Source organism: Drosophila virilis, chromosome 2 (assembly GCF_030788295.1).
Source record: "Drosophila virilis strain 15010-1051.87 chromosome 2, Dvir_AGI_RSII-ME, whole genome shotgun sequence".
Classification (NCBI taxonomy): Eukaryota; Metazoa; Arthropoda; class Insecta; order Diptera; family Drosophilidae; genus Drosophila; species Drosophila virilis.
The window spans coordinates 15849871-15863136 of record NC_091544.1 but is presented as its reverse complement, the minus strand read 5'-3'; the positions used below and the strand labels follow the sequence as shown (position 1 = coordinate 15863136).

General features: G+C 42.6%; 2 protein-coding genes across 11 annotated transcripts; both read right to left on the bottom strand.

The window, feature by feature from the left end:
• Positions 1-42: 42 nt before the first annotated feature.
• Cad96Cb (protocadherin Fat 4-like Cad96Ca) lies at positions 43-9714 on the bottom strand. Of its 10 annotated transcripts, none has more exons than XM_032434941.2 (6): positions 9276-9714; positions 7575-8057; positions 3975-4276; positions 1433-2479; positions 645-1377; positions 43-582 (listed from the first exon to the last, which is right to left on the bottom strand). In XM_032434941.2, the coding sequence occupies exons 2-6, from the start codon at positions 7633-7635 to the stop codon at positions 299-301; spliced, it is 2427 nt and encodes an 808-aa protein (XP_032290832.1). In that variant the 5' UTR covers positions 7636-8057; positions 9276-9714; the 3' UTR covers positions 43-298. The 10 variants fall into 10 exon arrangements, with proteins under 10 accessions (XP_032290832.1, XP_070063195.1, XP_032290824.1 ...); XM_070207094.1 differs by lacking the exon at positions 9276-9714 and adding an exon at positions 9159-9268; XM_032434933.2 differs by lacking the exon at positions 9276-9714 and adding an exon at positions 8436-9117.
• A 919-nt stretch (positions 9715-10633) lies between these two features.
• Positions 10634-12214, bottom strand: Sil1 (Sil1 nucleotide exchange factor). Its single transcript, XM_002053623.4, has 2 exons — positions 11974-12214; positions 10634-11917 (listed from the first exon to the last, which is right to left on the bottom strand). Exons 1-2 carry the CDS (start codon positions 12104-12106, stop codon positions 10776-10778), a joined length of 1275 nt encoding a protein of 424 aa, XP_002053659.1. The 5' UTR covers positions 12107-12214; the 3' UTR covers positions 10634-10775.
• Between the last annotated feature and the right edge of the window lie 1052 nt (positions 12215-13266).

Genomic DNA, 13266 nt, shown 5'->3' with positions numbered 1-13266 from the left:
GTATAGTCTAATCTTAAATCTCTAAGTAAAATAAATAACTCTCCCCAGTTACCGAATAATTCAATAGAGTTTATTCTTAAGCTTGTCGTTAAAGTATCGTAAAAAGTGGGAAGCAAAATTGTACAGTAGAATTCGCTTGCTTAGACTACAAGTGCTGGATGTTTACAATGCTATATTTGGTCTACTACATTTACATTGGGCCTAGAACCTAAACGCGACTTAGACTTAGACCTAGTAAATTAAATTTTAGCTGCTAGGCCAGCAATATTTACAAAATTAAGAACAGCGTTGAGCTGTCCTAGAAGTAGACTGTCAGATTGTTTTCGGAGGAGCCCATCGTATCAGAGGCGGCCATGAGATTGGAACCAGCTCCGGCTGCACTGCCATTGGCCGTCGTTGAGATGGTTGTCACGCCTCCTGCAACAGCAGCCATCGTCTTGCGATTATTGTTCTCCGGCGTCGTCTGATGTTGTTGCTGCTGCTGTTGTTGGCCCTGCTGCGAGAGGGAGTCGTGCTCGATTTCGTCCTCCTCGTAGAGCTGTCCGTTGGCAGAGGCGCGCGATACGATGCCTGGCAAGAAGACTATTTATAGTGAATGCCCTGGGCTTCTGGGGATAACGGGGGGGTAATTAGACACAACTTACTGCGCACCGTTGCCGCATAGCTTTCCCGTTGACGCTCTCGCTCCCGTTCGCGCTCCCGCTCCAACAAGTTGCTGGCACTACTCAGCGCCATGCTGCTGCTGGCGCCGCTAGCCACATGATGCAGCCCGTTGTTGATTGGATTTGCCATAGTGATGTTGCTGCTAGGATGCTTCATATGCAGCACTGAGACACCACCGCTGGTGACGCTGGCGCCGGCGCCAGCACCATTGCCGTTGCCCGCCAGCTTTTCGTGCGTCACTAAATTCGCCGAGGAGACGCTACTGTGCGCTTGGCTATGTACACGATTGCGTCCCAGGCTCAGGCCGCCAGGGCTGCTCTTGCGCTGCTTCTTCGAGCGCACAATATAGCAACTGAGTGCCATGATGATCAACAGAAACAGGCCCACAATCATTCCAAACATGCCCAGCATGCTGTTATTCCAGGCCGAGTGGGCGAGAGTAAGTCCCTCCATGGTAACGCTCACAGGCACGGAGGTGCTTCTCGGCGGTACACCCGAATCTGTGGCAATGGCAATCAGATGCACCGTGGACTCGTTGAGACTTTGCAGCTGCTCCGGGCGCATATAAATGTTGCCCGTCGCATCGATCTCGAAGAGGCCCGCATGCTGCCCACGAAGCGATAGCTCCAGCTTGTCATTGCGATCTCCGTCTGCTGCCTCCACCTTGCCAATTAGTACACCCTCAAAGGAGTCCGTGCGTGACTGCAGCGACTGCTGGAATCGAAAATTTAAATTAATTTCAAGTGCTCCTCTAAGATCTCAAACTTACACTCTTGGGCACCATGAATTCGTAGTGTGTCTCGCGGAAGCGCGGTTCCCAGTCGTTGACATCAATCACTTCCAGCGTGACGTCAGCGGAGGTGCTGTTGGTCAGGCCATCGCTGGCTATGACCTGGAACTCATGTTTGGTCATCTTTTCATAGTCCAGCGGCTTGGCTAGCACCAGTTCACCCAGGGAGCCAACGCTAAAGAACTGCGAATTGATTGGATCGGCAATGGTGTACTTCAGATGTTTCCCAGGCTTGTTGGTGGGCAGTGCCAGAATGCGATTACCCACGGCCGTGTCCTCGCGTATGCGCATAACAAAACGCTTCTGGACAAAGGCGAGTGTGCTGAGATCGCTGTGTGTGCCGGGCCGGGTTAGCTGCACTGTGGTCAGGGCGTACCGATCCGGATTGTCTATCTGGGTGGCCTTCACCACCAGAGTGGCGCCGTGCGTAAGATCTGCATAGCCAATGGGCGCGAGCAGCGTGATGATGCCATTGTGCGGATGTACGCGAAAGTATTTCGCGTCCTGCGATTGCACAATGTTGTACTGAATGGGTGCACAGATGCCCTCGTCCTGATCGATGGCTTTCAGTGGTTCGGGGCGCATGCGTAGCTCGCCGGCGCGACCATCGGCGGGCAGCTCAGCGCTATAGGATTCACGTAGAAACTTCGGATTCTGATCATCCGCATCGGTGATGACCACGCGCAGCAGTGTATCCGAATGTCGCGGTGGTGTGCCCTGATCCTGGGCACGCAACTTGACTGTGAAATTTTGCAGCTGCTCATAGTCTAGTGCCTTTTTCAGAACCAGTGTGCCCTCGAGAGGATTCAGAAACTGCACCAGCTCCGCATATGGACCGGGTAGAACCTGATACTCCACCGTGGAGAACGGTCCCGGCTGATCGGCATCCTCGGCACGGGCACCCTGGAGTATGCGTGTGCCCGGCACCGTCACCTCGGATAGGGTCAGCGTGTAGGGTGTGCCAATCCATTGTGGTGCATTATCGTTGACGTCCGTGACGCGAACATTGACGGGAACAACGAAGCTCTGCAACAAAGAACAAAGCCAGCGAATTGATTGAGAGTTGGGCCCAGGCAAAGATAAACACCTTCAGAGTAAACAATAGGCAAGTGCTGGTCAGTGACCCCAAAGCGAGTTCAAAGCGCCAACCGCTAAGGACCAAGGATTCCAGTGCTCCCCTTTACATTGCCCGCCCATAAAGCACTGCATATATTTGCATGTTTAGGGCTCTCGAAGCAACCCCCAAAGAACTCCGGAAGTACTAATGGCTAATTTATGGCCACTGCCTGGGCCCAGACGACGAACCGGCCCAACCGCAGGCCGTCGTCCTCGTCAGCACGAAGTGCAAGTAAAAGTTAAGTTGGCTTCTGTTTTGTTGATTCTAAAATTGAAATAGGCGTCGTTGTCTAAAAAGTTTTCAATTGTTTATAGAGTACAAGAAATAGCCGCAACTTCTGCATACCTACTCCCAACGCCAATCAGGCTATATGCGAGCGTGAACATTCCGAATCGTGTTTACCCAATTTCATTTAACAACCTCACTTGTACTTGTACTTCGAGATTACGCCCCTTCTGCGGCGGCCCAGCACACGCACACCCAACGTTCGTCCAGAGGGAAGAAAACTGGAGCCGGCTTCGATATAGGTTAATTGGATTGGCCATTACCAACTGGTCGAGTGCACCGCACGAACGAAAGTTCTGCAGGTGCTGAATGCGGCTAAGAAGTTGTTTCCAAGAATCGCCGGGGAGCACCCGATGCCAACCTTTGGTTGGGGCTAATTAAAATGGTCACTAGGTTTCATTGATTGAACCTTTCTTTAATTTTTGTGTTTCTAATAAAGTATTGCCAGCTGTGAAACACCCTCGTAGCCTAAATAGAATTAACCTATGCCTAAGCTCCAAGAATTTCATTGATTTAAACTGTAATTTTTATGTTTCTGTTTTAAAAAACGATTTGGTAATTTTGATTTAATGGATATGTAAAATAGTATATCCTTTAAACATATAATATTCGTTCGACGGTTGAGGTATATAAACTACGTATGCTTCCTTATGTTGGGTAGAGGAGAGCAGGTCAAGAGCTTATTTCACTGTTCTGTACATCGCATACAGAAATGTTTCTGTACGCCTTACTATGTGATTCTCATGAATTCAAGTAGGACGCGTCTGTTTTTTCCTTCGATTATAAGTGTGTGTGTTAACAATCTAATGAACTTTATCATTGCTATTATTTTTATGCATTCTCTCCATTTTTTTGTCTATATTTTATTTTATTGCTGATGTTCTTGCTCCTGCTCTTAGTAGAGCTGTCTACTATAAAGGTATGTCGCCATCTTCCTAATAGACACAAATAAAATAGCCGTTTGTTGGGATATTTAAAGTAAACCAATTTAAAGGAAACACATCTAGATTTATGGGGTCACATGCATTAAGAAAACTGATTTTAAAGAGCTGGAAATTATCGAATATGATTTTTCCAAGTCTATACGTAGCTCAGGTAACTGCTGCTAATTCAACTTACCGGATCCGTTGAGCGTCTTCGTATACATATGACATTTACATAGATCGACGAGGGTCCTTTTAGACCCTCCTTGTCCAGCTCTACGGATAAAGCCAAGTCTTTGGTGCCCGCCACAATCTCCACGGGAGCGTTCTTCTCTCTTAGCGACAAATTAATGTCACCAGTGTCTGCATTGGGATCGCCATTAATGCGCAATTTACCAATTATGGAGCCCACCGCCAGATCTTCAGTGGCTAGAAAACTCTCCGCTGAACCGCCGCCCTCCAGATAACATCTGGAGTCGAGTATCGCTCCTTTTGCGGCTGCAATGAAAATAAAAATAGAACAAAGTGAAAATGTGCAACTCGCATTCTACTCTCTCCCTTTCAGCTTTGCTCCATTTTCTTGTTCGCAAGCAATTTGCGAGCTTAAAGTGAATTGTATCAAAATCGCATCAGAGCAGGTCCAGTGTGTTACACTGTCCAACGGCGGACATGTTTGTTCGTACTTTCGATGCGCTCTACTAAGCTTCCGTTTATCTCTCACTCTTTACCGAACGGTTCGCTGCAATTTGGATGTGGCGGCTGTCTGCCAAATCCGAGCGATGTTTGCAGGCATGTTTTTGGTTTGTTTTGAAGACCGCCACCTGCCAGTCCAAGTAGATATACGACTACAAACGTGTAGATTTTGAACTGACCGCCCGACAACTGCATGAATCATGGACTGAGGATGCGCTTGTATTGTCTCTGCATTTGCCTTCGTATTTCCGGTCAAGCTCCCGTCTTTAATTGTGTTACTGTGCATTGAGTTTATTTAGCAGTTTTCATATTTATTTGCTTTCATATAAGTTGCTTGTGTCCAAGTGTATTTTAGTCTATATGCAGTTTAATTGCTGTTTTGTGTCTTGATTAAATAAATTGTGTGCATTTGTGGCAACGCCAGTTCGATAAATTGGCAGCGCCACTCAAGAAATTGTTATATGCTAAAATAACTGTCAATTGTTAGTTTGGGTTTGTAAACAAACAATATTCGGCGTTGCCATATAGTATGCATTGGCATGCAAAGACGGCAACACTGCAAAAACTAAACAGTTAGATCGACTGTAGAAAATGAATTGCGTATGGCAAACAAAAAATTGTAAAAGTGTTAAGTGATTTACGCTTGAAAGTACTGTTTACAGTTTAAAAAAACGCATGTGAGTTTAAAATTTGTTCTTTAACTAACAATACTAGTATATAATTCATAATAAACATGCATTCCTTATTTCATATACATAAACTGTTTTTGGTTAATTTTTATGTTTGTACTTTTACGAAACACTACATATGTATGTATGTATGTATGTATGCATGTATGCATGTATGTATGTATGTATGTTCGAGAACATGACATAACACCTTTTCGTAATTACAGCTTACGAAAATTAATTAAATGAAAAATACCAGAGCTGTGCAGTTGTTTCTCATAAAGTGAGTGTTCCGGTTATTTTGGAAAAACTAGTTCCTCTGCCTTGGTTAATATATACATACATAAATATGTGTTATGTTTTTGAACAAAAACGTTCTGGTAAGTGGTTTCAAGAGCAAAATGCTAGGGTTCAGCATATGACCCTGACGAGAATTTCTCTTTATACATACATGTATGTATGCATGTATGTGTGTGTCTGTACAAAAGCTGTGGACACATCTGACTGGTGGTGGCGGATGATATACTGACAGCTGTGGTGAAATCTTCTAGCTCGTTTTTGTCTCGTCTCAGTTTCAAGATCTTTATTGTAGGTTAATTGTTGTGTGGCATTGGGCAATGCTTATGATAATATCGTATGTAGACTTTCTTTGACAATTAAATTAAATTTTGTAAATCAGTTAAATTGCCAGTTGCAATTATATTTTCAGATTTATTTATAAATAAGTTAATGCCTAAAGATATCGTGATAAATCACGTTTGCTCAAAACACTTTCCTAACAAAATGGAAAGTGCTTTTATAGGCAATACGTGTGTGATCTTATGTTATTTTATATTATTTAAATGAAATGTGGAGAGAAAGTCCTTTAGTTCGCCGCCAATCTAGATAATACCATTAAACTCACACAATATACGATAGAACTATTTGTAAAACAGCAGTGCGATTTGATATGTTTAAATTCATTTTAGATTTAGATACATATAGTTTTTGATTATTATTGCATAACTGCAAGCTGGGCCCATTAATTAGTTGTACATTTTGTATAAGGCAAAACTAATTGGAGTCGCCACAAAAACCTTACTAAATCCACCATATAGGGTTCAAATATCTGAAGCGTAAATCCGCGAAAGCAGTTGGATATAATATCGAGAGCATTTTCATTGCCCGAAAAGTCATTACATAAACTTCAAGTGTTTGTTTTTGTTTTTTTTTCGCAAAGAGTTGGCGTATAATAAAGTAACTAAACGAAAGTGACTACACAAAATAAATAAAACAAACAAATTCGGGCAAATATGCATGTACCTATGTGAAAAGCCGCCCACAATAAATATTATGAATACATTTGCGCAAGAAGCAGCAGAGAGAGAGAGAGAGAGATAGATAGAAGAGTTTTAGTACTAGAGAAAGAGACACACTTGGTTAGATGGGCAGGGAAAAGTTTCAAAGTTACAACAACAACAACAACAACAACAAAAAACAAAGTTCAAAAAACAAATTTGTACACTTTAGTTGTATGCAATCGGGTTTTGTTTTGTTTTGGGTTTCTTTGATCAATTTTCGTTCAGCTTGATGATTTTGATGAAAAATGAAATGTTTCGCTCGACGTATATTTGAAACTGACTTTTGGATTTGAATGTAACTCGTGTCTGTTGTGGTTAAAATTGCCGTAATCGTAAACTAGTAGCTGTCTCTGATTGTCGACGCAACTCCATAAGTTCTATACGGTTAAACAAGATAAGCAGACGCAAATTTTGCAATCAATTTGTGGCACAGGTCAAGCCGACGAACCGGCAAAGACAAAGACTGTGACAAATGCCATTAAAGAATTTGTAAACTGGCCGAGATTCTACCAGTTCTACGCAATCAGTGATGTATGACAATGTAATGAACCGAAATTAATGCACTGTATAGAACTGAAAAACTGGAACAGTTGGTAAATAACTTTAAGATATATGGAACAACTTAATGGCCGCTCCGGTGCCCGAATTGTGTTCGAGTTGAGCTCTGCTCCAGAAAACGTTCCAAACGCTATTTGCATAGTCGTAGACCCCCCATTGAAGAGCTCTGTTTACGTTTCGTTTATCCGTAAGTCACGTAAATAGTTTTATTCGTCATAAATCGTTGGACCAGAACCGCCAGCCGCCGTTGACGTGTTTTCAGAGTCTTTAGGTTTTCTTGTATAGCTTTTTCTCTGCTGTACATTTATAGAGTCTGCACAACGTCATTTACCTTATGGAATTTCACTATTTTGCAGTTTGTTAGCTTTTACTTATAAGGTTACATGCGGCTAATTGCTTTGTTTGTACGGAAAACAAGAGTTAACGCACAAATTCCAGCAATCACATTCAGAAATGTCAAAAACTGAAAAGAATTTGCTGCTAATTTTGAAAACGAGACCACTTAAAATATGTTCTCCTTGCAAGTTGTCAACTTACCACAAGCAATCCAAGAAATTCCACAAATTGTATAGTATAAGGCATAAAGTTTTATCCACATTTTGTGCGCTGGTCTCGTACTGACCTTTCAAATCGAATTGTATATGTATGTACTTGAATCATACGGATCATACGGGTCTATCCTTAAATTGGCTCAGCTTATAATTGAGCATAATTCAGGCAATTTTGAGGTTTTTTATTTATTGTATATATTTTATTTTAATTATGTTGTAAACTTCACACTTTTGCTGGCTTTTGCTCTTTAGATGTATGTTTGGAATACTTGTTGTTATTACACTTTTTTTTGCATATTCTACGTTCACGTTCACATTGTTGATTTGCTTTAATTTCTGCTCTTTTTTTCACACGAGTTCTTTTTCAGTCCCTTGACTGCTTTATAATTCCATATCACCGATGTGCTATAAACGTTTTACATGTGGAATTTATGCGCAGTTCGTTTTTGTTTCAAGCCTTATTCCGCACCTGCGATGATTACCAAGGTATATACATATAAAATGGGTCTGTAATGTGATCTGACCTACAAAGTGTGGGAGGGCTGCGCTAAACGTTTGTCAGTCTGCTGGATATATAGAGATAGAGATGAAATGACAGAGAGAGAGAGAGAGAGAGACGTCTAGATTATTACAAGATTATTAGCCAGACAAAACATTTTAGCACAGAAACCAAAACAACTGGAACATTAGCCGACCTCCCAACCGCCCAACAGTTCTTCTTGGCTTGTGCCACAAATGTCGCACACATGTCAACCGAGTTGTTCTTGGTTTCTTCATGGTGTTTCCCTTGGTTGGTTGCCACCACATTGGCTTTGTTGTTAGCAGTCGGCAATTGGCGGCATTTTACCTAACAGTCACTTATTGTCTGGCATTTGTTGCTGTTTCCTTGGTTCCGGCATGCCCGCATATTTCTGTGCTATGTACAAACATTTTTGCCGCCACTCGGCGCCCAACAGCAGGAGACTCGGCCAGCAGCGCTTCCTTATGCCACCGTTGACCGTTGTGTGGCTGGTATCTCAGCCAGATTTATGGCATGCCGGGAGGACGCCAACAAAACTGTGGCTGCAAATACCTCGCTGGCCGTTGGCCGTTGGCCGTTGGCAGTTTGGGCGAAAATGAAAACGCTTTTGACCGGAAGTCGCGGAAGCGCACGTTAAGAGTCATTCACCTGGGTAAAACCCTATTTGCATTTTCCCGTATATGCAGCGGGTTTTCGGACAACAAGATTTCCCATCAGGTGGTGTCCAAAGGATTGCATTGAATTTAGCATAGGAATTAGTTGTGACAGGAGGAGAGTGAAAGAGTTTGGAAACAAATCGATTGAAAATCAAGCTCAAAAGTTGACTTATAATTCAAATCACTTTATGTATATCTATTTGGCCACTTTAGCCCTTCCTGTTAGGTCAAAGGATTGGCGAGAGTCATTTATGTTGTCTACCAGCAACTGGTCTGTCATACATCGAAGAACTTTGAAATTTACTCATCATTTTTATGTAGATTGTCAATAGAAAACACAAAAAAAATATCTGACAAATATGTATTATGTATAGAAAATAAACACCGAAATTACTCGCAAATATTTCGAAAGATGCATCTGTATTTAAAAATGCGTTAACTTAAGAGTTATTATAATTGTTTTTTTTTTCCACACTCATTATTCGTTGAGGATCTGTTTAGTTTTATTTACTTCTTCAGATTTTGATTTGTTCACAAATAAGGCTTATATCCAGAGTCATTCGCTGCGTAGCGTTGCGCGTTTAGCTACTCGAACTACACATGCGGCCACATCACGTTCCGAACACAAACTGATTTTCCATAATGTTGCCAAAGCAGGGAATGCCCCCTAACAACCGGGCAGAGGCAACATACAACAGCAACAGCAACAGCAACAGCCTGTAATGCCGGTGCGTTTGCCTCAGTTGTTGTTGGCCGTATACCCTATACCATGAGGAGTACATATATGATGAGCGTCGGTTGCGTCTGAAGACTCTCTGGGTCTGGGTTGTATGTTGCATTTTTGCTGTTGCTGTTGCTGTTGCTTTTGCTCGATTTAGCTGTTGTTGTTAGTGTGTTGAAAATGTTTCCACATCACTCGTCAAGCGTTTCCATTTGAGCTCTTCATAAAAAGAAACAACAAAAAACGTAACGAACAAAAAAAAAAACAGCAACAACAACAAGAAATGTTGGCTAGCAGTGGTTGAAAGCAGATACAATGACTACCATGGCGACTACGCGCACGCGCCCATGCTCAGATGCCCAAATTGCGACGCTCAATGGGCCAGTCTGTATGGAGCTGGGAGCTGGTAGCTGGGATTGCTGTTTATAGAGGGCACGAGCTCGCACTTCTTTTCGCTGTCTATAGGCTTCTTTGGTGCTCGACTAACCCTTAGTTTCGGATTCACCTGTATCTTCCGTTGTCAAATAAACCGCTGCGTTGCGCTCGACTGAGCCGGCACTTGGAACCCCTATGACCAGGGAGAGGCCTTTTCGACTGGCTCTCTGTTTACATTGCAATCTCTCGCCTTGGCAACCAAGGCGTCCTGGCCATACCCGAGCCGGTGTGTTGCTCCTTTATGTGCATGTGCCATGACTCAGTGACATTGCATTTGCATTTGCATGCCGTTAATTGCTGTAATTCGAACTGGACGACGACGGGTTCTCCACACATAATTGCGCTGCGTTGGTTGCGAGCTCCCCTTTAAGCAGTTATATGCTTTTTTTTTATGTTCAAAGGAACGTTTTCCTGTACAGTTTCGTGTTGGCTTTACATAGTTTTAAGTGGTTTTTGGGCCATGCTTTCATACGATTGTTCTCAACGGTTTTTGCTTTCCTCGTGACAGCAGGCGACACTTTTGACTTTTGACTTACTTTATGGCTAGCGGGTCGATTATGCTTGCTTTATTGGGCTTTAAATAAGTATTTCTGGAATTTTTAACATGTCAAAGGTTTTAATGGTTGTGCAGGACACTTTACACCTACATGACTCGAATGTATGTGCTTAAGTATTGCTGAGCTACAATCAGTAGATCACATATTTATTTAAAATGCCTTTAATTTAAGAGTAGTTTTTTGGCACTTGCTACGGGGGTTTTATTAAAGGATTTTGGCTTAAATTGGTACTAATTTCAGCTTATGCATTAGAATCAGTTCAATACTTTAATTTATATACTAAACTTCATGTGCTGCTCTATAGCTCTGTGTGGCTGCGCTTGTTGTATAAACGCTCACAGAGCCGTGCCAGAGCCTGCGATACTTCCAACCGATACTCATCCTGGCTGTGTGCGAATCTGTTGCGCATGGTGAGCAGTGCATGTCGCAGAGCCGCACTTTGTGACCAGAGTGGTTGGCACAGACTGTTGGTGTTCTCTAGACCATCTGTAAATTGTTCCACGACCTCCGGTTGGTCCAGTAAGTGCACATAATCCTTGCTGAGCACTGCCTCTAGGGTGTCACAATACCCGTGTGATGGAAGCCACGACTCAAACTCTATAAGCACATATTGCGCCAAAGTAGAGACGGCATCCGACGACTCTTTGCTAGCTTCGATCACATATCGCTTCTCCAGCACCAAGTCGCTAAGCAGTGTAACCACTTTGGCCTTAGTGCGCAGCTCTATCTCTGTGCTGCGCAGGACACCAATCAGTGCCTTTGTGCCCGATGTGGACAGGATGCGTTGCTGGGCCAATGGAAACTTGCGCAATAGCGCACCAAACGCATGCATGGCCGAAGAGATTTCTGAGCTACTGGTCGAGGACATGAGGATTTGTGCCAGATGTGAACCGAAATTGCGTTCAAAGACCTTAATTTGCGCCTTGGGATTGTTGCCGGCCAGGGCGCCCAAAACACGCATCGCAGAAACACGCAGATCTGCGTTGGTATCGTTCACCACAATAGGGAGGAGGACATCGTCCAGCCCACCACTATCAATAAAAACGAGAGCATTGTCAATCTGATGCAGCAAATACTCAAGATTCTCCAGAGTATTCAGCTTGGCCTTCAGCTCCGACTCTAGGGGCGTTTTGCTAAAATTTCGATATTGTTCTATTAGCTGAACGATTAGCTCGCCGTCAGTGCGAAAGTTCTTTTGGAAATCCTTATAGGCTTTGCGCAGTTCCGCATAGCTGCGTTCTTGCTTCACCTTGCGCACCGACTCTTCAATGATGTCCGCTTTGTACTCCAGCGACAGCGGTTCATTTGTGGATCCTGCATCGTCGTCGCCGGATTGATTCTGAATTGCAGTACTACGTTCGCTTTCATCCAGTAACTTGGCTTCCTTAAGACCTGTCTGCAGATTAATGCGCACGTGTAGTCCCTTCGGTATGGCCTGACCTGAAAGATTATTGCCATTAATGGTAGTTCAACTGATTGGTACACGTAATAAAAACCTTCGGCTACCACCTGCCATTCATCTGTGGCAATGAATTCGGCGGTTTTGTTTACATGCTCTGATGTTGACACTTGCAGGCAGCCGAGCGCCAAGACAGCGGCTATTGTTGTGTATACGATGGAAATGTGCATTTCTTCAGATTCTAATATATATATACTTTATTCCTGAATATAATCTCGACTAAATATTCTGCGGTTATTCCGGCTTTCGTAAAACGTCGACATGCTGCCAGTGTTGTATAGTGAGATGTTTGAAGCTGACGTATCGATAGCAGTGTTATCGATGTGTCACCGAGACTTCTTTTAAACAGTCTGGCTACGCCATGGCTATCTTCAAGTATTTTTCTTAACTGTCTGGCCAAACCATATTTAATATCCGTTATAATAAAATTCGTTTGATTTGCATACAAACATATAAACCAGCCATTTCGTTTTACACTTAATTTGTGTATTTAGTATATCAATTAATTACCATGTCAAAGTCATGACAATGAATTAAAAAGACACACTTGTACAATTATTGCTTAGTGTCACTTTTCATCTGTTCCCAATGTGCCTAAACTGGTTTCCTTTGATACTAGAAATGTATATCAGTCATTCTGTACGTCACTAGCATATAGTATTAATATTAATAGCTTCTCTAATACTATTAATTCATGCAAATGAATTCATATTTCGAGCGCCAATATCAATAAAACACGGGCGACTTTACATAAATGATTTGGCAAATTTTTGTTTTGTTTTCATGTCTATTAATTGTAATCGACGATCCCATCAAATGAAAACTACGAAAGCGTCACGGAATTTGTTCCCTAAACAAAATAAATGCCAAAAACTGGAAAAAATGTATGCGTATTTACATTTATTCAAATGGGTATGCATATGAAGTCATATGGCTGTGGCGCCAATTGGAGGTGTAAATAAACAAATTGCAGGCAATGTTTTCATATATCTGGCTACAGCTGTACAATATGCTAAATACCGATGACGAATGTTCGAAGACTTCAGCAATATTTGCCAAACGTATGAGGGCATTTTGTGTTTAAACGTCGCATGCCAATAGTTTGAAAGTGAGGCCATAAAATTCACAAGTTGTGCGACAACTTTTTTTTTTGTTCTTGCTAAATTGCCAAACCAGTCTGTCACCCACTATCGTTAATGATTATATTTATTTCTAATTGCTGCTGTCGGTGGGGAGTGCGGGCCTTTTAAATAGATCTGCTCTTTAATGATGATCACTCGAAACGGAAATTCCTCAACTTGTCTGCGATTTGGCCATTGTTAAATAGCTA